Raw genomic sequence first — 23,307 nt, forward strand, 5'->3', positions numbered from 1 at the left:
AGGGAAAGCCCCCAGAATGAGGGTACTTTGGGGGCATCTGCAAGGGTGAAGGTAAGAGGGAGAATTAAAATACACACACTGGCAGGCAAGGGCCAAGAGGCCCAGTGGCATCTTCACATAGAGCACACACCACCCCGGCCACCGGGCTCCCTGCTGATGTCCCACGAACAGCAACCTAGCCTTGCCAGGATTGGAGCCTGAGCACCTGGGCCAGGAACACCATGAAACCTTCTAGGAAACAGGGCTTTTCCTTCAGAAGAGGCCACCCAGAGAAAGAGGCACCAGCTGCCAAGTTTACCCATTTTTTATTTTTTATAAAACAAGCTACAAACATGTTTCTTCTCTCCCTCCCTCCCAAGGGAAACCCACACAGCACAGCCTGCAGCCATCTGTGAGAGAAAGGGTGGCTGGATAGGTTTTGAGCTCCTGTGTGGAGGTGACTTCTCTGTGTACATTTGCTTTAGGCCAGGAAACGGGGCTGGAGTCTGCTGTGAGGGGCATCAGCTCCAATCCCAGCACATTGTGTTTTGTTGTTGGCCAAGGCTCCAAGAAAGGACTTCCTCTGCACCATGTCAGGACAGGGCCACTGGTCATCATGTATGACTCTCTGCAGAACAGCAGGAACCTTCTGTAGCCAAAACTTCAATCAAGTCCCAAGAAGGCTGTGTGCCCCACACCTGGGCAGCATGTACGAGGCCAATGTCTTCCGGACCCAAGATAGAATAGGATTTACCAAGGTGGATGTGCTTCCGGGATACTGAGATGGAAAAGCAGACAAGGGCAGATTGCCCAGGGCAAGCCAGCCAGAGAACCCGTCCTGAGCTCCTGACCCCTCACTGCCACCATGGCTGACTATGGAAACAGCTGCTAAGTGTCACTCGCTGCTCTGACTGAAGGCCATCTGAATCAGCATGGCACCGAGACAGAAGAAGCTGCTTGTCTGTCCTGAAGGCTGGATGGCCACTCTGCAATCCGGGTGACAACCTGTGCAAAAACCTAGATTCTCCTGTAGCTGGATAACTCCTCCTACTCCTCCTGGGAAAGCAGAAGTAAGGGACACCACATGAATTCCACTCCTAGAATTGGTCCATAGGCCTGGAAGTCCATGAGAAAAGTTGGATAAATCAGAGGACTAACTCCAGTTTGGGGGGCTTGACCCAATCGGTGAGGATGAGGGTGAGAGACGGCGGGAGAGCACGGAAGTAAAGTCCAGTCTGATGCTACTGTTGGGTGAGACACCCTGTGGAGCCTCTCCTGTGGGTTTGCGGAAGGGCTGGTGCGGGCCTGCCACCTTCACGTTTCTGTCAGATGCCAAACACCTGCTGAAGGAGAGTCCTGCTGGTGTCCTTCCCTCACACGCTCTGTGTGTCCCCTCTGGTGTCCTACGTGTGGCAGGTGCTGAACATGGGTGGAAATGTTTAGAGTAACCTAATTCAGCCCCTTCAAGCATAATTTGCTCCGTTATTTGTCCTAGCCTGCCAAGGGATCTGGATAGTAGGGGCACGTGGGCCACTGCAGAATTTTGGAGTTCATGCTGGCCACCACCCTACCAATGGCCACGCGATTAGACTTTGACAGCTAATGGCATGGGACAGTACACTCTGCCCACCGGAAGAGAGCTGATGGGTCCACAGCACAAACACGGAGCCCCCATCCGCTCTCATACAGAGTCCATCTTCAGTGAAACCCAGGTAAGCTAAGGATGCCATCTGAGAAGCCTGGACTGAGGGTCCAGAGGAAGGAGAGGGGAGGGAGGGAGGGGGCAAATAGTAATGCCAATGCCTGTACAAAAGAACTATACAATTTACATATATATTTATATACAGTATATAAATCTCTTTCCTCTCAATCCCAGTAGCACCCCCCTCCCCAATAACCTAAAAGTTGTCAGTAGCAGATCCAAAAACTTAACATTAAAAGAGAGAATAAATCGCTTTCTTCCCTTTCCTGCCCCCGCTGTGGTATTAGATAACTGGTGTTTACAAATGAAACCAGAAACAAAACACACACATTAAGAGTTATTAAAAGTGCAAACATGGCGGGCACCACTTGTGTTACATGGGCTGCAGCTGGGCGTGGGCAGTGCTGAAGGCTCGGTGTCTAAAGGTCGGTCCTGTCTCCTTGGACTCTCCACTGGCCCTCTGATCTTCTGCTCCTTAGACAAGGCGTCCAACTAGGAGGGGAAAGGAAGAGTCAAAAAAGAAAAGTGATGTAAGCAGAGCTTAGAGCTGAGTGTACGAAACATTCAGCTACGTTGTGAGTTTCTGCATGAGGACAGCCTTTGCACGCTGGATACGGACTGGGTGTGGCAGAGATCTCCTCGGTGTTCTGACCTGTATGTCAGCTCGCAGTGTCTGGAGTCGGTTTGGAATTGCAAAAACCGTGACTCTGCCAGACAAGCACGTGGCGAGGGTGTGTCCTAACCAGATCACACTACGTCAGCCTGGAGGAAAGAGCAGGTATCTTCCACCACAGGTGGGGGTGGCAGAGTCCTTAGCACCACTGCCATCTTCCTCTTAAGCCCCCGCCAAACACCATGTGTGGACCCGTAAGTGATCTGACCAACTGCTTTACTGCTGTGCCACCACAGCCTCAGCAGGGTCCACAGAGGAAAAGGGAGGGGCCAGGAAGAAGACGACTTACTGAATGGGTTTGTGCCTGCACGTTTTCCCTGGGGGAAGCTGCCAAGGCTACCACCTGCAATAAATAGGAACATATGACATGGGAGTGGCCTTGACCCAGAGAGTTGGCAGAGCTTCTGAGCCCCCATCCCCTGTGCCTTCAGAAATGACGGGGGGGGGGGGGAGCTGGAGTGGCATGGCTGTGCTCCCTGTTGTGTGGGTGCCTGTCGCTGTGTTCTGCCTGGTAAGTCATTGTTGTCACTGCTTTTGTTGACACAGTCTTTCTCTGGCCATGAACTCGTATCGTATCGGCAGGCACCAATGGAAGACAGAATAAAGAGTTTTTCCTCACTTTCCTTTTCCCACTGTGGTACAGAGCCCTACATGAGATGCCTCTTGGGAATTCCCTCAGCTATTAACTACTAGGGCTTTAGTGGCTATTGCCGTAATCTTGGTTCTCGATCTCCGAGTCCAGTAATGTCAGAGGTAGGAGGGACCTTGGCCCCTTCACTTGCCAAATCTGGAGGCAAAGGCTCAGAGTGACTTACAGGAGGTCCAAGACCCAGGCTGTTAGCATCTACTGCTGTGTACAGGCTCCCGAGCGGCTCAGGAAACTGGCCATGGTGCTCTGTCAAGACCTGGTCTCCCAAAGGAGGAACACAGGAGCTGGGCCAGTTTCCTGTGTCTCTGAGCACGCCTGTGGGCCTCAGAGAATGGGAGCAAAAGATGGACTAGGATGACACCTGTGCTGCTTCTGCTCTGCCTCCCATGCAGGATTGCCCCCAAGGATCTGATGAATTCATGGAGGTTTGAGGGTTCAGCCCTGCTGAGCCTGAGCTTACCTATAGATCTTATGACCCCACAGCTCAGCGTCTCCCAACATCCCTTAAGACCCAAGAGAGACAAAATAAGGGTAGACGTTGGTACATCCAGGTTTTCAGATGAAGTCACAAATCGAGGACAATAAGAGGAGCAGTCCAAAGGCAGGCAAAAAGAAGAGCCAGGTTGCCTGACCTTAGCTTCCACATTTACTCTGCTCCACTCTGCAGCGGCTGCTCTCAGTGGTAAACACAGAGATCTGTACACAGAGAGAGGAGGCCTAAGGCAGTCCTGGCCCCTGCTTCATCAGTCGAGATGCACAAAACAAAGTGGAAAGCCAGGAGCACATCCCTACAGATTTATATTAAGGAGAAATGAAATCATCCCCATTTAATGAGGCTAAGAAGCCAAGAGGGCACCCATGCTCTGGACCTCAGAGGAAGAAGAGAAGCCCAAGCCCAAGCCCAAGGGAAAGCTGGTGCTCCTGAGCCACCAAGACCTAGTCCTCACACTGCTTGCCTTACAGGATGGCAACGATAATCCTGTGAGTGTGCTTTATGACTTGGAAAAGACAAGGTAATAACGAGGCCCAGGCTCCCAATGTCAGCAGGCTCTGCCATGATGGCGGGGACTCAGCTCTGCAGTGGGAGTTCTGGGAGGTGAAAGGAGTGGTGTTCATGTGGCGTCTCCAAAATTCTGGCCCCTCAAACCCCAAACTACATTCCTCTCCCCACCCGCCTTGGGCCCCACCTGGCATGCATGCCCCTCTCAGGCCACCAGAGGGCACCACACAATACCAGATGACCTGTGCTTGGGTTCCCACATACCACCCAGTCAAGTGGCTTTGTGCGCCTCCTCCCCAGAGGAGGCCAGGGGGTTGCCAGCAGCACCTCTGGCCCATAGGTAGATTCCTCTGCTCCCGACAGTTTCTGTGTGTTCACTGTGCAGCCGGACCCTGCCTCACCCCTCGCCTGCACTATCTTGCTAACTTCTCTTATCACACATCCAAGGCAGACATTACTACCTCTGTTTGGCAGAGAAGGAAACCGAAGTCCAGAGAGGTAACTTGTCAAATAACAGAGCCAGAATGAACAGAGCTGAAATTTAAGTCACGTCGACCTGACTTCAAGGCCTCTGTTCATATTCACATCCCTACTTCCATCAAGACAGTGGTCCTCACTCCTCCCTAGGTTGCTCCAAGGTCCCCCTGATGGCGCCATATGCTTGAAAGCCAGCTTCCTTGTCAGGGTACTGCCTGTGCTCACAGAGCCCTAAAACTACAACAGCACCCCACTGCCCTGGATTCTTCTCCAGCCACTCTCTTGGCTTGCCCAGGCCTTCTCTTCACTGTGGGGTCCTCATATAGAGTGCACAGAAGCTAGACTTTAAAGTCCTGTGGGTGAGGCTAGCACTGGCAACACGGCTGGGCTGCCTTGTGAGTGCAAATCACTGCCCCTCTGCCTAGTCCAGACTCTTCTAACGCAAAGCAACAGAAGTCTTTGGGCTCTAAACTCGTACAAGTAGTGTGTGCTGTGCTGTATGGGGGAATGGAGTGGAAGGAGGAGCCCCATCGGGCTCTGGCTTTCTGTCTACACAGCTCCCCACCCCAGCCGTAATGGTAACCCTACACCTCCTCTTCTTCCTAACTCAATGCTCTACTTCACCCCATCCCCCCCTCTTTCACACACACACACACACACACACACACACACACACACACACACACACGTGCAGAGATAGAGAGTGGGGAGGGAAGGAAGGAGGGAGAGGGAGGGGGAGATCATGTACACACATGTATAGCCGTGTATACATATACATTTTAAGTAGGGCATAAAGGACTGAAGAAATACCTCAGCCCTTAAGAGCACTTGCTACACTTGCAAGAGAACCCAGATTCATCCCAGCATCCACATGGTAGCTTACAACTGTCTGTAATTCCAGTTCCAACGGGGTCTCTTCTGACCTCCGCAGGCACCAGGCACATGAGTACATGGAGGGAAACACTCATGGGGGAGGCTCCCTGAGTTCAGTAGACCAAGTCAACACACTGTCCCTGCCTTGGGTGTTGCATGCACCAGAGCTCCCAACACAAAAGGGGATGCAATGGGACAGGGTCAGGCCTCAACAATCCTCACTCAGCTCCAAGTGTCCCTGGGCAGGCCTGAGATGAGCACTGGGCAGTGTCTTTCAAATATGGCCTTCCCAATCCAGTGACTCCTTGCCACGTATATGAAGTCCCCGACTTGAGTGAAGAGTTGTGTAGACTCCCCTTGCCTCTTGTCATTCTCCTGATGGTTGCTACAGTCCGGTAACAGAGTTCTAGTCCATCAACTATGACACATTATTTGCAGGTCACATAATTCTAAGACTGTCCCAGAGAATTGCCTCACATGGCCTAGCTTACTCTATACAATGGATGGGAATAAATCAGACCCCACAGTGGCCCCAAAGGCCCATTGATGAAGGCAGCTGGATCATTTTCAGTTCAACCCCTTGAGATATGTAGAACAGTCCCTAGTCTTGTTCTGTCTCCTACATATACATACCACATACAACACATGCGCGCGTGCGCACACACACACACACACACACACACACACACAGTCTGGAACTATGCTGTACTACTCCATGGACAAGATAAAAGATAAACGATTTCTGCTAAGCTGAGTTACGATGTGTGAGTTACCACAGTCTGGCCCATCTAACTAATGCACTCTCATAGCACTAATCACAAAGTATGTGAACAACTATCTATTTCATCTCCTCATAGACTGTGTAAGAATAAGAATCCTGTCAGTCAATTCTACAGCTGCAGTAGGCAGGTAGCCCTGAAGCATAGCCCGCTCCCAGCAAACAGCTGGCGAATACATGGATGTCTAGGACCCCATTCCTCAGGACAGCCCTTGATCCCTGTCCCTCGGTTGGGAAGGCATTCAGAGGCCAGACTCACAGGGGATAGAACTTACCTTCTTTGCTAACGCCCAAGCAGCCCTTCAGCTCAGGCAGTGAGATGACCTTGTCCTTGTTGAGGTCACAGTAGTCGGTGAAGCGCCGGGCGCATTTCTTGGGCTTGGCTTTCTTCTTTACGTAGCGCTTGAAGGGCTTCATCTCCCGCTTGTTGATGTCATCGCTGTTGTTGCTATCCAGCTGGCTGAAGTACCAGTGTGCCACTCGCTCCTCCAGGGTGTGGCTGGGATCTGGCTCCGAGAACCTGGGCCGTGGACAGACAACCCCACCCAGGAGACCACTCAGGATCTTCAGGAGCCGTCCACCCACTCTCTCCCAAATGGCCAGAAGCAGGGTACTTGCTACAGTTAAGCATTTGTCCCTGCCAACTTATACTGAAGTTACAATGTGTCTGTGTTGGGGAGTGAGGGTAAACCCTTGACAAGAGAATTAATTACCTTCTTAAGAGAGTGGGTCAGTTCTTACAGCAATGGGTTAGTTATCACAAGAGCAGGCTGCTGTTAAGCAGATATCTGCCCCCTCCCCGCTGCAAGTACTTCCTCCTGCTACTTTCCACATGAGTTAGTTGAAGCCGAAAGAGGCCCTCACCAGAAACCAAATCGATGCTGGCATGCCCCTGAACTCCCAGAACCGTGAACCAAAATAAACCTCTTTTCTTTATAAATTACCCAGCCTAGGGTATTTTGTTACAGCAACAGAGACCAAACCAGCTATCGGGCAGCGACAGCTCTTTCCTTAGGGGTCTCTAAGTGATCATTGCTTCATTGATCTGCCTGGAACAACCAGGACATTTCTTGTGCAGATAAGCACTCGAGACAAACTACACAGATTTAGTCCACCTAAGCAAACCATGTCCAGGATCTAAACTGTCCTTCTCTTGACCCACAGATCACTGTCAAACAGGATGCTTTCCTGAACTTGAGTATGAGACCCAGGGCCGGGACTGGAGATGCCAGCCTAGCCTCCAGATGTTCATCATCTCAGAGAAGCAGAGCCCAAAATATGAAGACTGTCGTATGGGATGTGTGGTGCCCCCATGATCTGTGGCTCTGTGCTAATGAGTGGAAGTTTGGGGCTCATGTCAGGAGTCATCCTTGATCACTCCCTCACTTTATTCATTGAGGCAGTCTCTCGATTGAAGGTGCGTCTCCCCTATATAGATGGTCCTGCTCTGTGCCTACCTTCTGAGTGCTAGAATTACAGGTATGCTCCCAGCATTTACATTAATCATTGAACCCTAAATCTATTCTCACAGTTGCTGTTTATACTTTGACTGCTGACCCATACCCTTCCTCTCCACTATCCCCATCCCTAGCTCCAGCTCCAAACAGATTCTAAAGCAAATAAACTCTAGACCTGCTGGGGTGAGTCTCTATAGCCTAAGGTTTCCACTCAGGAGGTCTGGGGTGGGTTTAGGAGATCATATGTTAACCAGAGCCCCAGCCAATTCTTAGAGAAATTAGTGTGACCAGGAATACACTTTGATGCCCAGTGATGACCACATCTGACATAGTCAATATCTCTGGATCACAAAGTTACAAGACCAGCATCTAAATGTAAAAGTACAAGCCATGGTCTGTTTCATTAATTATTTATATATTGACTTTACTCAGAGAAGTCAGAGTGATACTAATATCTACAATGTTTAAAACCAGAGATAGGTCAGTTGCAGAGGGGTTGGTTGGAGTTTCTGAACAGAAGAAAAGAAACGCATGAGTACCCTGGTTCTAATCCTGGGGCTTGACACTGACTTTGAGCTAGGAACCATATTCAAATGCCTGGGTAACTTGCCCTTGGGGAGAGAAATAAGGCTGTTATTGAGATCCTATACATTTCAAATGACCAGTGTGCAGGGTCTGTGACAAACCATTGATACAGTTCACTGGTGAGTAGGGCTCCTAGATCAAGTAATCAGGACTTGCTATCACACTCGGAAGACGCACCTGGTTTAAAAAATTGTTCAAGGCAGGGAGTGCCAGCCTACAATCCCATGGCCAGAGAGTCTGGGAAACAGAACCTTCATTCAGTGGCTGATGGAAGCAGAGGCAGACTCCCATGGCTAAGCACTGAGCTGAACTCAAGAAAGCCAGTAACAGAGAGGGAGGACTGATGACCAAAGGGGTTAAGACTGGGCTGGTTTAACCCCCCCAGAAACAGCTGACCTGACAAGGGTTAACTCTTGAATCCCAGGCTGATGCCTGGGAATCCAGCATGGGACTGATCAAGACCCCCTGAATGTGGGTGTCAGTGAGGAGGCCTAGGTAATCTATTGAGCCTTGGGCAGTAGATCAGTATTCATCCCGAGTATACACATGGACTTTGGACTCCCATCCAACAATGTGAGATGCACTCTCACCCTGAACTCTTGGGGGAGGGTCTGGGCCCTGCCCTGGATGAAATGACAGACTGTGGACACCCCCATGGAGGGCCTCACCCTCCCTGGGGAAATGAGGGGATATTGGGGGGGGGTTGGGGAGGAGGGGAGGGAAACGGAGAGGGACCTGGAACTGACTCGTGAAGCAACCTTGTTTCTAATCTAAATTTAAATTTAAAAATTAAAAAAAAAGTTCCATAAAAAAAAGATGTTCAAGGCACTTACGGATGTGATACCCCACACCCCTCTCAGGTTTGCTTTGCAGTCTAGAATGGAGGGGACCACTTCTCATCCTTGCCCTAGAACAAGCTGAAAACCCCATCTCGAGTCCCATCGACTCCCAAGGCACATGAGGCTTAAGCAAAAGGAAGCTGCATTCCAAAAAAAAAAAAAAAAAAAGCCAGTTCTCGAGGGCAACTGTCCAGTCCATTCTTAATGAGGTGGCTTCCGTCTTGGGTAAATCCCCAGGCATCCTGGATTCTAAGAAGGATGTCGGTAGGACCTCATCCTGACAGCTTCCACCCGGAGAGAACCTTAGGGAAGATGTGACAGGGCCACGCTGAGTTGTCACTGGCCTTTGACTGCTGGGGAATCTGCTTATTCTGCCATGGAAACCAGGTGCAGGGAGTCTGAAGCAGGCTGACATTCTCCATTCTCCGTGTCAAAGTGTAATTTTACCCTTTCTTTACTAGCTGCAGCACCCGCTCTCATGGCTGCCCCTGCAATACACACAGGGTGGGCAGGCCAAAACTCTGTAGGGACAGTAAGGTGCAGGAAGGGGGAAATCAGGGAGGCCCCAAGCTCTGGAGGAGACAAGAGCTCCCAAGGAAGGCCCTCTCAGAGGAGGCAGTCAGAGAGCAGTGAGTGCCCCAAGGCGAAGGCAGCTCTTCCTTTAACCTTTAGGCTTGGCATAGCGTCATGTCTACCTAAAGGCTGGAATAATAAAGTCTTGGTTGCTGAGACGGGGAAGGGATGAGGTCATCCCACCCAGAGGCCCTGCCAGGAGAGACTTTCTCCCTCCAACATGTGTTCCTGGAGGGCTCGTGTCTCCTGTCTGTTCTCTGTGCTCAGAGCTCTCCTTGCCTGCCTTCAGGGTTAGCACCAAGAAGCAGTTCTTCCTACCTCGCAAGCTCTGAGATGGCCAGGGGTGATCATCACTTCGGCCCAGTTCCTCCGCCCGCCCTCCTAGCTCTCCTCTGGCCCCTCCTTGCTCTCCCATCAAGACCTTCCCATGCAGAGCAGCTGGGCTAAAGACAGGACGCCTTTCAGGAGAGGCCTTCTGAGTTCCTGCCAACCCCCCTACCCACAGCCTACCCTGTGGGGACTAAAGGTTCTCCTCTGTCCCGACCCTTCCCCTCCATCCCAGCTATCACAGGCTCTGCTTTTGAACCCCTTTGATCTCCAGAAGTTCCCTTAAACAACAGAGCGTCAATTCTACCTCAAAGGGTGACAACAGGGTCATACTTGGAAACCCAACACCTTTACCAGAACAAACTCCAAGAACCTTTATACTTCTGACCTATCACCAGTCCTGCATAGCCAAACCAACACCGAACATGTGCAAGAGAAAACACCAGAGACCTCTGTGAAGTCAGCAGTTCTGAGATGTCCCCCCTGCAGGGCTGTGATCAGGTAGGGGTGAGGCAGAACATAGGGCCTCCCCCAGACTTTCCAGGAACCTCTCAATCCATCTTTGTCAGAGTCCCCAACATCACAGACTCCTGACCTTTATACCCTGACCTCAAAGTCGTGTCCCACAGGCTCCCCCAGTTCTCACAACTCTCTGAAAATACCCTTTTACATTTGTGTGTGTGTGTGTGTGTGTGTGTGTGTGTGTGTACATGTGTGAGGTTGCACATGCCACCACATACACATGGAAGTCTGAAGACAACCCAAGGGAGTCAGTTCTCTCCTTCCACCGTGTAGATTATTCTCGGGATCTAACCCGGGTCATCAGCGTGGTGGCGAGCCACCTTCACTCAAAGAGCCATCTTGATGGCTCATGGAAGGCATCGTTTTACAGACATCTGCAGCCGGTACCACAGCATAGGCTGACAGTGGCAAAAACTCAATCTTGCTCTCTCGTGTGCATGCTCACACACACATACACACACACACACATACACACACTCACACACCTACTGGGGACAAGAACTGCTAAGTTCAAAGTCCTTTAGACTGGAGCCAGGACCCTATGCTGGAGTGGCCAAGGGCTCCTTAAGATCAACTGTATTCACTTACGCCTATAAAGACCCCTTCATGGGTCAAGTTCTAAATTGGATACCTGGGTAGGTAGAATGACCAAGTTTTCTCAGATGTAATGTGGAAAAGCTACATCCAAATGATACCTCATTCTAGATTCAGGATATAATAATTCAGTGACTGTTCCTTTGGGCTATTTTAGTCACTTCTGCCTTCAGGGAGAGGGAAAGCCACCAGAGCCAGGTCCCTCCTTGAACAGACATACTCAGCCATCTCCCAGTTTTAGGGGTGGTGAAGGCCATCCTTCCACGGCACTTTCAGTTTTGATTCTGTGGCCTTGGCCATGGCAGGTTTTGGCTATAACACATAGCTGGAGAGCCAAGCCCATTTACCACAACTTGCTTTGGCCAAGATCTGGGTCCCAGTTCTGCTGTCCTAAGCAGTTTTGGAGAAGGTAAGGAAAACTGGCCAGGAGGCCTGAGCCAAGCCAAGCAGACCGACTGAGCCCCAACTGGAGTTGGGTCCAAGCCCCACCAGCTGTGCGGGTGGAGTTGGGAAACGCCAAGTCAGCCACATTCCAGACTCTTCCTTGCAAAGCATCAACAGGCAACCAACTGCAACGGACCAGGAGGATGGGGCCACTCCACTGGCAGACTCCCCTTAGGAAGCATGTGAATGAGTGGGAGACTCACTCAGACTGTGCCCTAGAGGCTGGCACCTAGGTAGATAGCAGTCCTTCTAGACCGACAGTCTAGCTGATGACTAACTGCTGATCCGAGGGAGAGTGTCGCCTTCTAGAGCTCTGGAGGAGGGAACCAAGGGTATAAGTTAATCATCCATCTGGCAAGGGTTCAGTGAGAAAAGGCTGTCATCTAAAGACATTTGAAGTGCCCGCACATGCTCCAGCCACAGATGTTTCCACAGACACCCAACTCTATATTGTCTGATTTTAGATTGGAGCAGCACTGGTTTTGGCCACTGAATCAGGCTAGGAGGCCAGAGAGCAAAGTTGGCACCTCCCTCTCTCCCTCTCCCTGCATCTACTCAGTCTTGAGAATCTATTTATTTCGTGCAGAATGCTTCAGTAAATCATCCCTGGCTACTGAGGTGTGCACCCATCGCCCTCTTGCTGACAACTGTTCCCCTGCCCCCTTTCTAACTTTGCCTGTTTTTGCATCCTAATGCCATCAGGATGGTCATTCAAAAGTGCTCTCAACCACCATGGCCCCTAATGTCTCTGGCATTGACTCAGTTGGCCCAGCAGAACCCGGGCTCTGTCCGGCTCTGCAGTGTCATCTCCTACCCGTCCACACCACACCCCAGACCTAACCATACCACTTTTGTCATTCCTCCCATTATGCCACCCTTGCTCATCTCATTGTCCACGTGCCCCTCTGCTGAGGAGCCCTCACTCACGGTACAACAGGGCTGGGCCTCCCTGTGTAAGTAAAAAGTCACCTCTACTGTCAGCTCTCCCTACCCCGAGCCCTGGAACCTCTCACCAGCCTCTGTGGTCACACTGGCTCTGTAGTAAAGTCTCCTGGGTATATACCTCTCCTCCTCCATGCCAGGGGTAAGGCCCTTTTCTTAGATGCCCCCAGGAAGAAGCACAGAGCTTATAGAAGGGCAGGCTGAGAAGTGAGAGTCAGTGCAAAGCCATGTGTGACAATCACCATGCCTGAGGAGTAGGGGAAGGGAATGATCAGCTTTCGACATTGCCCAAACATCCTCTCTCCCTCCCTCCCGCTGTCTCCATGTGGGACTGTTTCCCACTGCTGTCCATTCACGTACCTCTTTAATTGTTAAACCCTGAGAGGGAAAGGTTGGATGTGTTTTTTTTTTAACCCTCCTGCCTGCAATCCCAGCTCTCAATTCCAAACCCAAGTCCAACCCCGTGAAACTCTGCATATCCTGATTCTCTTCATCAGTCCTATTCCAGATCTACTGCCCAATCTCCAGGAGGTCCATGACCCAGTCCCTCCATCACAGAAGTGGCTGGTGAGCATCTGTCTATACAGCATCCTGAGTCCATCAGAGCGAGGCAGAGAGCTGGAGGGCCCTGCTTACAAAAGAATCACAACAAACTTCCCTGTTGCATTCATCCTTCCATTAAGTCTTGCAATAATCACTGGGCTGTCAGCTCACCCCTCTGTCTACATATCTACCATCCTCATATCTACGCACTCATCAGCATGTGTTGAATGTCTACTGTGGGATCTAAATTCCAGGAACACAGCAAGGAAGGACTCTGAGAAGACAGTCTAACCCTATGCCAGACAGTCACCAGAAAAGGAGTAATGGCATTCTAGACTGAAGGGGCAGCTGGTGTGGGGTCCCAGGTCAACCAGAGTAACCTGTGGAAGGAAGCCAGTGACTGGAACATGATGGTAGAAGGGAAAGGAGAGAGCAAGAGGCCAGCAGGACCTTCCTGAGGGCTGTTCAGATACAAGTCAGGGGAGATCCAGGAGAGCCCAGGAAGCCTGGCAACCCTGGCACCTCCCATACAATGCTTCCCACTTTCTCTCCTTCACTCCACTCTCTTGCCTGATTTCTAAACTATTTCTTGGTCTATCTTGTCTTCCTGTTGATTAAAAGTCCAGCCCTTGGGTAACACATATACCCAAAACCAAGTATGGTCAAGCTAATAAAAGTTTAAAATGAATGTTTTGGGAAGTATTTTTTTAACTTCCCTGATCCTAAATTACAACAGAAAAAAAGGAGTTATTTTTTCAAGTCCTTCCCTAAGGATACACTTGTATGAAAGACATTATAAATTTCCTAGTTTTTATTGCCTATGAAAATCTCTTTGTCCTGTGACATGAAAGCACCAATCCTAACTTTCCTTGGTGTCAGGGCCTGTCTATGATCCCCTTCCTATGGGGGCTAGGGGGGAGGAGTGCTAATATCTTGTCTCTACAGGACCAAGGCAGAACTTGCAGCCAGAACCCCTTAGATGGTGGATGGGCCCACCCAAATATGAGATTTCTGTGCCCACGCCTCCTCCTTATTTATGTTTTTCTCCCTTTTTTTCTAAACAACATAAAAACAGTAGTTCTGCCTTCCACATTCTAAGATTCCCATGAATGCTTGAAACTACTAATAATATAGAAGTCTAAATGCACTGTTTTCCCTAAGATACATACCTGATAAAGCTTAATTTACAAATGAAGAATGTGTACACATTAAGCTTAATAATAAGATCATTATAGCAAAGCATTACCATAAAGATTATCATAAGCTTATAAATTGCTTTCTTTCTAGAATTTTCCAGCTAACTGTTTTGGTCTGTAGTTGGTTGTGAACAACTGAAACCACGAAAAGTGATACAAAGGACAAAATGGGGTTATTGCACATTTTCATCAAATGTCTGTTGCTGAGCAAGCTCCGGGCAACTGCATGTGGCAACATGCATTTGCAACACTCACCCTTCCCTCTTCCTGACGCCTGGGTGTACCCCCTCTGCTTCAGATGCTGAGCTGCTGAGCATGGTAGGAAGCCTCCAAGCAGCTCTCGTGCATGGCCTATCAGACCCTGTCTCCTTTTTGCTCAGATTTTGTGTTGTACTCCCTTAGAGGGAGGGAGGCCTGGGCGACATGCCCCAGTTAAGAGGAAACAGCCATGACCAGAAACCGGCCTTGAGCTCATGGAACCCTGAAGTGCTCAGATTAGACATTCAAACAAGTATTTTAAAATATTACCCCACTGCATGCGCATAGTACATTTCTTGATTAACTAATCCTTTGATGGAATTTAGATTATTACACAGAGTTACAGACAGCTAGGAGTGCTAGAATTCTGACACACTTAAATAGAATTCTCAACCTGGCTGACTTTATCCAGCTGCAAAACCATTACAGCTGTGCTCGTGGTCCAAGTCCCCATCCTAAGCCCCAGTCAGTCCCTTCGAAGAGGACTGGAGCCCTAGACCTGTCTACTCACTGTCATTCTTTGCAGTAGCTTTGCTTCCAGGGGATGCTGGGGAATAAGGTGCCCTTTGGTGAGCCACACAAGCCCAGAGCAGGCTGCCCATCTCATGCCCTGGAACCCCTCCTGCTGCTTTAAGGAACCTAACACCCTCACCTCCCTGCCCTGATGCCTCCAGCCCCTGCTATGCCTTCTCTCTGGCTTTACAACTGCAAGTCTTAGCATGTCTCACAGACCCTTGAGACCAGGATCCGACGCTCCTCTTCCATCTCTTCATCCCCTCATCTTCCCCCAACCCTACCATGCTAAACTACACTTACCATACATTATACATTTCTAATGTCTGTCTATGGTCTTGTATACCCACTCATTTTCCTTCTTTAAGGGGAGGGACATGACTCCTATCCCTGGATACCTTGTCCTTAGTCAAGGACTTGACATATTGGATGTATTCAAAGGATGCTCAGATGAGCTGTGCACACATGATGGATGTTCCAACCACTGACATAATGGGCCCAAATCAGTTGGCTCCAGGAGCCTGGCCACCAGACAACGTGTATATTTCAGCCCTGTGACTACTCTAGCTACCTTATTAACTTCTGAAACAAGTCCGCTTTGCCTATGAAAAGATGAGATTCTACTGTTCACAGCTCTTTGTGATTGCCAGGAGGCCAAAGGGACACATGGCTCCTGACTTCTCAGGAGAGAAAGGAAATCACTAAACGCCTGTGGTCTTCCCTGCTCTGCCTGGGTGCCCTGCCCTCATCAGGTGCCCACCACCCTTCCCGCCATTAAGGATTTCAGTCCTGGGGTGTATCTCAGGGAGAATGCTTGCCTGGCATGTGTGAGGCTCTGGATTCAATCCCCAGTACTGTGGGAAAGACTCTCACTTTTACATCCCCCTTTTGGGTAAAGTAGCCATAAGTTTTCCAATAGGCCTGCAAACCCTGCTGCCAAAACTAGAGGAAAACAGATCAAAATTTTCGGAGACCAGGAAGCAGAGAAATTTTCACCAACAAGAAGAACAAAGCTGTGGGCATATGCTCTGGAGAAGGACAGACTTCCAGACCTTGGCCTCTCTCCAGCCTCCCTTGTATCTGAGGAGTCCAGGACTACACTGTACTGCACCTGAGTCTGGCTCACATTCTCACCTCCCACCTCCAGAGGGCGCTGCTGAGTTAATGGCCTGAACCATGTCTGTAGTGAGGGCATCCAGCAAGCTGGTAATAAATTCCATCTTCTTCCCTTCGGGACAGCCTAAAAGACAAGAGGATACTTGAAGGCAGAATCCAGGTCACTTACCAAGGCAACAGCTTCCTCGACTACCATCCCCTCAAAGTCTGTCCAGCCAAAGACTGGAAAGAGTCTACAATTCAGGTACCGTGTATCTCCTCCATCATTCCCCTTTGCATAATCCACTGTGAAGCACCAGACCAAAAGGCTCAGAATGCTTCAGCTTCCTTCCAGTCCTGCTGAGTACCAAAGCAGGCACTATAGAAACGCTAGGGAGACAGCAGATGAGGTCCCCATCCTCAGACTTCACAATAATTTATTGGGCCAATGTACGCAAGATAATAACCAGACAGGCACTGTTCATATGAAAAACGCTGCTCAAGGGGCAGGAACCAGATGTTGAGGAAGCACCAAGGAGGGAGAGAATCCCCACGGTGCAAGCTGGTGTGAGTGGGCCTATCATAAAGCTCCTCTTTCTGCTCATCTTTTCACAGCTGAGATGATAACTGAGGACTCCCCCATGAAATCCCACAAGTTCTTATTCTTGTCTCACTATTTCAGCAAAAGCCCAAGCATGGGTAAGCCCGTCACAGGTGTGCCTGTCCTGGCTCCAGGCATTGCTGGGGAAACATCCCCTACCACTGCAGAGATGGGAGCCCTGCTCACTCGCACCAAGGGGGCCCTCAGCACAGCTGCAACCCCACCCCTACCCATGCAGCAGCTACGCCCTTCTCCCTCCGAAGCCTGAGGTCTCAAGTTAAATATCACCTCTCAGAGCAGTGTAGACTCTAAAGTAAGTTCTTACTGTTGTTCTCACAGTGCCACACCCTTCTTTTGAGGGTACATGTCCTAAATCCACACATACCAGGCCTTCCTGTATCTTCATATGGCTTGTCTCCCCTACCCTCATGTCCCTGAGCACTAGATTAAACCATATCTGGCATGAAGTAGAATAGCTATTCCCATTCTATTGAGGGTGGCTAGAAGAAGGCATCCTGGCTTCCTTGCCTCCAATTTCATGACACAGTGATTTCTACTAATCTCACAAGGAAAGTACCGGACTTGTGGGACTGCCTGCTTTCAGTTCTCACTTTGGAGTCCTGATGGGCAACAGGAAGATAGCACCAGTTCTCATCAGTACAGACCTAATTTTCCGAGTAAAGACTGTTAGTGAGCACCAGCTTAGATGGCTCACAGCTCCGCAGAGGCATGGGGGTGCCTCTCCAGCAATGATTCTCTACATGAGTGTAGATCTAAGGCAGGTCACCTGTGAGAAGGTGTCCCTCTGCAGCTCCGCAGAGGTGTGGGGGTGTCTCTCCAGCAATGCTTCTCTATATGAGTGTAGATCTAAGGCGGGTCACCTGTGAGAAGGTGTCCCCATGCTTGAGCTTCTTCTAGAATGGTGCACAGAAAAGAGGGACTTGCCAAGTACTTACAGGGGAGAGTCTACAATCCATATACCCAGTATTTAGAATTCTTATTGTGACGCTTAGTCTGCTGTAAATAAGGGGAAACCCAACCCAGTGGCAATTTGGGGGATCCTGGGCTCTTGCCAGTATGTCCCATGTCACCCCTAATGGCCATTTCGTATCACCAAGGACCATCATAGAATCATTCCACACAACAGGTGGCAGACACCACACAGACTCCCCAGGAAAGCCACTCCTGTAAGCTACCTTAGCTTTACAGACCCTAAATTATCATCCCTATTTCACTGAGAGGGAGAATGACCATGAGATTCCAGGGACAGAGTTGTGAGGCCATAACTACACTTTTAAGATGAGGAGGAAAGAGTATGGGACATTCTCAAGGGCACAGGACTAATTTGGGATGCAGAGTCTATGACTTCTGTGATGGGCCTCCCAGCATTCATTGCTCTATGCTGCCAGTTGAGGGAATAGATGTAAAGGAGAGTGTGGCATCTGCGTGGTGAGGGGATGGGAAGCCCAAGGAAGGGAAGGTGTCTACTCCAGCAGGGCAGTATGGCCTACCTGGCAACTCCCTGTCCTTGAAAGGGTCATCCATCTCGGCACTCTTGGCTCTGGCGTCACTCTCACAACTTGGCATCACATAGCTAGGAGGAGAGACAGAGAAAGAAGGTGGGATTGGTAACTGAGTCTTCTTTAGCCATTGCTGCCCAGGAACGATCTGTGTAATCACTATGCCGAGAGCCCTCCGGGAGGAAAATGAAGCAGTCCCTGAACTGTCCAGCAGCTACAAGACAATCAGCATAAATGCTCCCATTGAGACATGTTCAGGCATGTCATTTTAGCCACACAAGCGCGGTAAAAATGCCATCTCCAATCTGCACATAGGACCTCATGTTTACAAATAAGACTTCGTTCGTAACCTGGGCCGTACAATAAGCTTTTCATTAGGTAACTGAGGTCGAGAGAGATAAAGAGGTTTTCCAATGTCCACCGATAGAAAGAAACCGGTCTGTGATCAGAACCCAGGTCCTCAGGCACTTCTACCACACCCTCATCTGCTTTGGAATGGAGACCTCAGTCTCCTGGGACCTGACTTAAAAGAAGCAGGGCAGTGACAACAATGATGACACTATAACCAGGAGCTGGCCCCTGGGTGACACTCTGAGAAGAGGGCTTACCGTGTGGAAGTCCCGGGCAGCGGGCGCCCTGTGTCCACTAGGACACACCAGCAGTAACCCGTGGACTGGTGACACTGCACGGGTTTATAAAGCCCACCAGGGGCACACTCAGGGATCACAATGCCCTCACGGGGGTTCTGCCGGGCCTCTTCCAGGGCACTCTGCCTCTCCTGGTCACAAGAATGGACTTTCTCTGTAAGAGAAGATGCAGCTTCTGGTGATGGTTATGCCTCCTTCTGTCCAGGATCTGTAATAAATAGCCAGGACCAGGCCTGCCCCCAAGGAATGGATGAATCATCCCAGACAACCATGTCTTGCATGCTGCCAAGGTGAAAGCCCCAGAGGGCCAGAGCCTCCCTGTGGCCGCCTACACTGCCAGGGGCTCATCAGCACTTTCACCAAAGAGGTTCTCATGTAGCAACAAGCCAGCCAGGCCTTCAGGGATGCTTCTCCAAGCAGCAGTTTGCTCCGGAGCTGGAATGTTCCTCCATTTTCAGAGTTGTTCCTGTCCAGACACTGTCTATAGGCGTCAGGAGAAGCGGTAGGCAGACAGCCCTGCAAGGGGATGCTGGGATGCTGGGATGCCCATGAAGGGGGGATGCTCCCTAGTCCAGGCATAGCAGGACAGAACCACAACCACCATCCTTGTGCAGGGTGATCTTCTATACCCAAATGAGAGAACAACAAGAGCCAGCCCTGGCTCCTTTCACCCTCCAACATAGGTAGACAAAGAAAGAAAGCTAATGGGCAGATTCTTCCATCAGACGGGAGCAGAAACAGCGGAGGCAGAAGGGTGTCTGTAGTTGGTAGCTGCGGGACCATGTGAACATGTCCAAACAGCCAAACCAAGTCTCTCCAGAGCCAGGCCCAGACTCAGACAGCAACTGGGGCCCTATGCCAGGTGCAGCAACACCACAGAAGCCTCACTCCTGTAGGACCCTTCACTGGAAAACCCTGCCCACTAAAGTACCCTGGCTTCTCTTCCTGATTTCTCCTTTGTTTGCCTGGCAACTTTATTGCGGGTGGGGGGGGTGGGCAATGTTGTTTGATTTTAAAATTCTGTTTTTTTAACTATTTAGAAGATAAAATGTTGAGTTTGTTTCCTTACCACAAACAACACTGATGTGTACAAACCATATGGCCCCAAAGGTAATCCCCCACCATGTCCTTAGATCTTGTCAGGCAAACACCAATACAACTTCAAGGGGATTACACCAGAGGCTTGGGATAGCTCTCCCAGCTCCAATTTGGTAGCCTTGTTTTCCAACCTCATATTTCATGCCATGAAAGAGCTGACCAAGAAACAAAAGCAAAGGAAAACAGCTTTTATGGGCACCACGTTCTTGTAATGACCTCTGACAGGGGCTTTAAATCAAGACTCTCTAAGGCCAACCTCTCCAGCCATAAATCAGACCACGGCAAGATGCAAAGGGAGGAGAACACCTCCCCCTCCCAAGGCAGCAGGCATGATGAACCTAACTTCACATCAGTGGGCTTGAAAAAAGGGCAGACCTGTGACTTGGGCCTCGTGGATGGTTTTCTGGAAATTCTTAAAGGTTTACAGTCAGCTTCCATGGCCAATGAAGAATTAGGTCATAAAGAAAAGGAAGCTCTCAAATCTAGAAAAATACAGATTAGTCTGGAATCAAAGAGAAAACTAAATACAGAATTTATCACTTTAGCACCCACTCTGAAAATCTGGGTAACCTGTAAGGAAAATACAGGAATGACAGAGCAGGTGGGCTGGGGCAAGGGTTCAGTAGGTAAAGTGCCTGCCACACAAGCATGAGGACTTCAGTTCAAAACCCCAGCACCCATATAAAAGCCTGGGTGGGCTGGGTACCACAATTCTATAATCCCACCAATCAGTAGGACAGGACAGATACAGGAGGATCCCTGGAGCTCACTGGCCAGCCATCCCAGATGAGCTTCTTGTTCAGTGAGACAGATTGTCTCAAAAAAAAAAATAATAACGCAGAGAATAATCCAGAAAAACACCTGGCTTCAGTCTCTTGCCTTCACAATGAGGTATATACATGTGCACCCCACCCCAAATCTCTCTCTCTCTCCCTCTCTCTCTCACACACATACACACACACACATGTGAGCACACACACACACAGAGCACACACATACACACACATGCGCGCGTGTGCGCACACAGAGCACCAACCATTTGTGAAAAGTATGCAGTGTGTCTTCCAGAAAGGGGAAACAATCTCTTAAAACGGCTCTTGAGAACTAATGATACAGGCAAATCTCTTAAAATGGCTCTTGAGAACTAATGATACGGGCAAATACCCGTCTAGCCTCTTGGCCCACCTATTCTGGGAACTATTTTGACCCCAGCTTTGTAAACAAGAAGAACACAAACTCTACAGAGCACAAATTTTTCTCAACTTCACTCCAAGAATGAAGCTGGGACTCTGCTTGAGGACTGTGGACAATCCAGGCCACCTTGCTAGCCTCTAGCCACCTGCTCTTCCTCCAGGGCAGGCACCTGATGGACTCCCCAAAAGCTCCGTTCAAGAGCAAATGTGTTCACACACGCATCTCACAGAGGAAGGAGCTCTGCTGAATCAGAAGCGTGCCTCTCTGAAACACTTCATCTCTGCTCAGGAAAACTTGGGAAACAGAGAGGAGATGGGAGGGTATGGCCCGGTAACTATGAGAACGGGCCAGGGCTGTCTGCACATGCCTGGCAGACACAACCCACACCAGACAAGAGGGAGCATGGGGATAGTACCACAACCCTTGTACACTTCCACACAGCCCCTCCCAAACCTGCCCGAGATGATGCTGAGCAGTGAGAGGCTGGTCACTCCACCCAAATGAAACTGACTCAAAGAAGACACACAACAGAAAAGCATCTCATGTAGGGAATGCACATAGTCCTGGCCTTGCCATCAGAAGACACACAGTGTGTCTTTCCCTGGTCACACATGGTAGGGAAGATATTGGGACCACAGGAGAATAACAGTGAGCAAAGCTGGAGACAGGGCTGGGCGGGCCAGGATGAACAGAAACCCACCCTGTGTGTGGGCCCAGAGCCCAGGTCGTTATGTGTCAGCCAAGAGGGGATGAGCCTCGAAGACATCTCTGTCTGCTAGGACTGGCTCAGGTCTCTGTGTGTCATCATTACCCATGGTAATTAGGAGCAGAGGGGAGCGTGGATAACATAAAATCTCAGCTAATCCCCAATATTCACTGGAGTCCAGAGTTTATCCTCTCCTCCAAGACTCTTCTCCTTCTTCATCTTTTCTTTATTTTTACATAGTTTTAAAAGCCAAAATGATCAATAAAAAGACATCACAGGGTTTGGGCTGGTCTTCCTTTCAGGTTATTGACTTCCAGAGAAGGAAAATCTGAGAAAGGGGACAGAGGAGGAAGCTGAGGTCCCTGGGTGACCAACACGTAAGCACCTTTGAAAACCAAGTCATCAGTGACCAGTGGGCTGACCTCCCTGTGAGCTTTGCGGGGAGAGAAAAGGGAGACTTCAGGGTAGGGAAAGCAGAGAGGAGGCTGAGGGGGTTGTCAAAGAATGACTGTAACACCACACACACACACACACACACACACACACACACACACAATTAGAGGGAGATTTTAAGGACTAGGCTCATGAATTAGGAGGATGACAAATCAGTCAGGTAGAAATGCAGGTCAGCAGGATGAGGCGTCTTGAGTCCCAGATCATTAGGTCATGCCTACAAGTGTAAGACACAAAAACAGGGTTTCCACACGACAGTCTCCAGGCAGAATTCTTCTTCGGGAAACCCCAGTCTCTTCACTTAAATCTCAGAACCGATGGCATGAGGCTGGCCCATATTATGCAGGTTAATCTGCTCTAACTAAAAGCAACCGTGGGTGTTCAATGTCACAATAGCCAGTGCTCAGTCAAACATCAGGGTCAGGTTGCCCAGCCAAATGGACGTACTCAAAGAAGCAACTGAGGCGTCATGAGCCAGGGGTGGCGGCACACATGTGTAATCCCACCACGGGGCAGCGGAAGGAGGGATCAGGGGAAGAAAGGAAGAAAGATGGGGAGTTTGAAGCTAGGCTAGGCTACATCATGGGATCCTATCTCAAACAAAAGCTGTAGGCTGGAAGGGTGCCCTGGCCAAGGATACAGATAAAGACCTGTGGTTCTTTAGAGGAGCTACTTTGGCCATCTGGACAGAGTTGCTTATGTTCCTCGTGATAGGTAATAAAAGGCAGCAGGATACTAGCAAGGTTTGGGACAATGTCCTGAGAAGAGGACCCAATGCAAGATTCTGGTGACAAAAACATTCTAGGGCTCAAGAGTAGGTTAAAAAGAATTGCCGAGCACTTTTGTGGAATCCAAGCTATTAAATGGATACATGTGCACCTTAGTCTGGTAGCACATTAGGCCCTGCAAAGGCCAACGAAATTCTGAGAACTGTGGGCTCAATCAGGAAGAACTAACCATGAAGCGTCAGCCTGTCCGCATTCAAGGTCTTTCTCCGTTCCCGAGGCTATGAATGAGGGCTCTTCCCCCACCAACTCTAAGTGCTTAAGAGCTAGCTAGGGTCCATCAT

The 23,307-nt window shown here is 49.8% G+C and overlaps 1 protein-coding gene across 4 annotated transcripts in view; it reads right to left on the reverse strand.

Annotated features, from left to right (window-relative positions):
* Positions 1-288: 288 nt before the first annotated feature.
* Positions 289-23,307, reverse strand: part of Smoc1 (SPARC related modular calcium binding 1) — a 160,249-nt gene continuing 137,230 nt past the window's right edge. For 3 of the 4 annotated variants that reach the window (XM_005072718.4, XM_013115428.3, XM_040742817.1), the window contains exons 8-13: positions 18,749-18,941; positions 18,132-18,214; positions 16,059-16,164; positions 6,407-6,651; positions 2,644-2,697; positions 289-2,173 (exon numbers count right to left, since the gene is read on the reverse strand). In XM_005072718.4, the coding sequence (XP_005072775.1) occupies positions 2,157-2,173; positions 2,644-2,697; positions 6,407-6,651; positions 16,059-16,164; positions 18,132-18,214; positions 18,749-18,941 (698 nt within the window). In that variant the 3' untranslated portion in view covers positions 289-2,156. The remainder of the gene's footprint in view (positions 2,174-2,643; positions 2,698-6,406; positions 6,652-16,058; positions 16,165-18,131; positions 18,215-18,748; positions 18,942-23,307) is intronic. The other variant, XM_013115429.3, reaches the window with a different exon arrangement.

The sequence above is a fragment of the Mesocricetus auratus genome, unplaced genomic scaffold, assembly GCF_017639785.1.
Source record: "Mesocricetus auratus isolate SY011 unplaced genomic scaffold, BCM_Maur_2.0 Super-Scaffold_15014, whole genome shotgun sequence".
In the NCBI taxonomy this organism is placed as follows: Eukaryota; Metazoa; Chordata; class Mammalia; order Rodentia; family Cricetidae; genus Mesocricetus; species Mesocricetus auratus.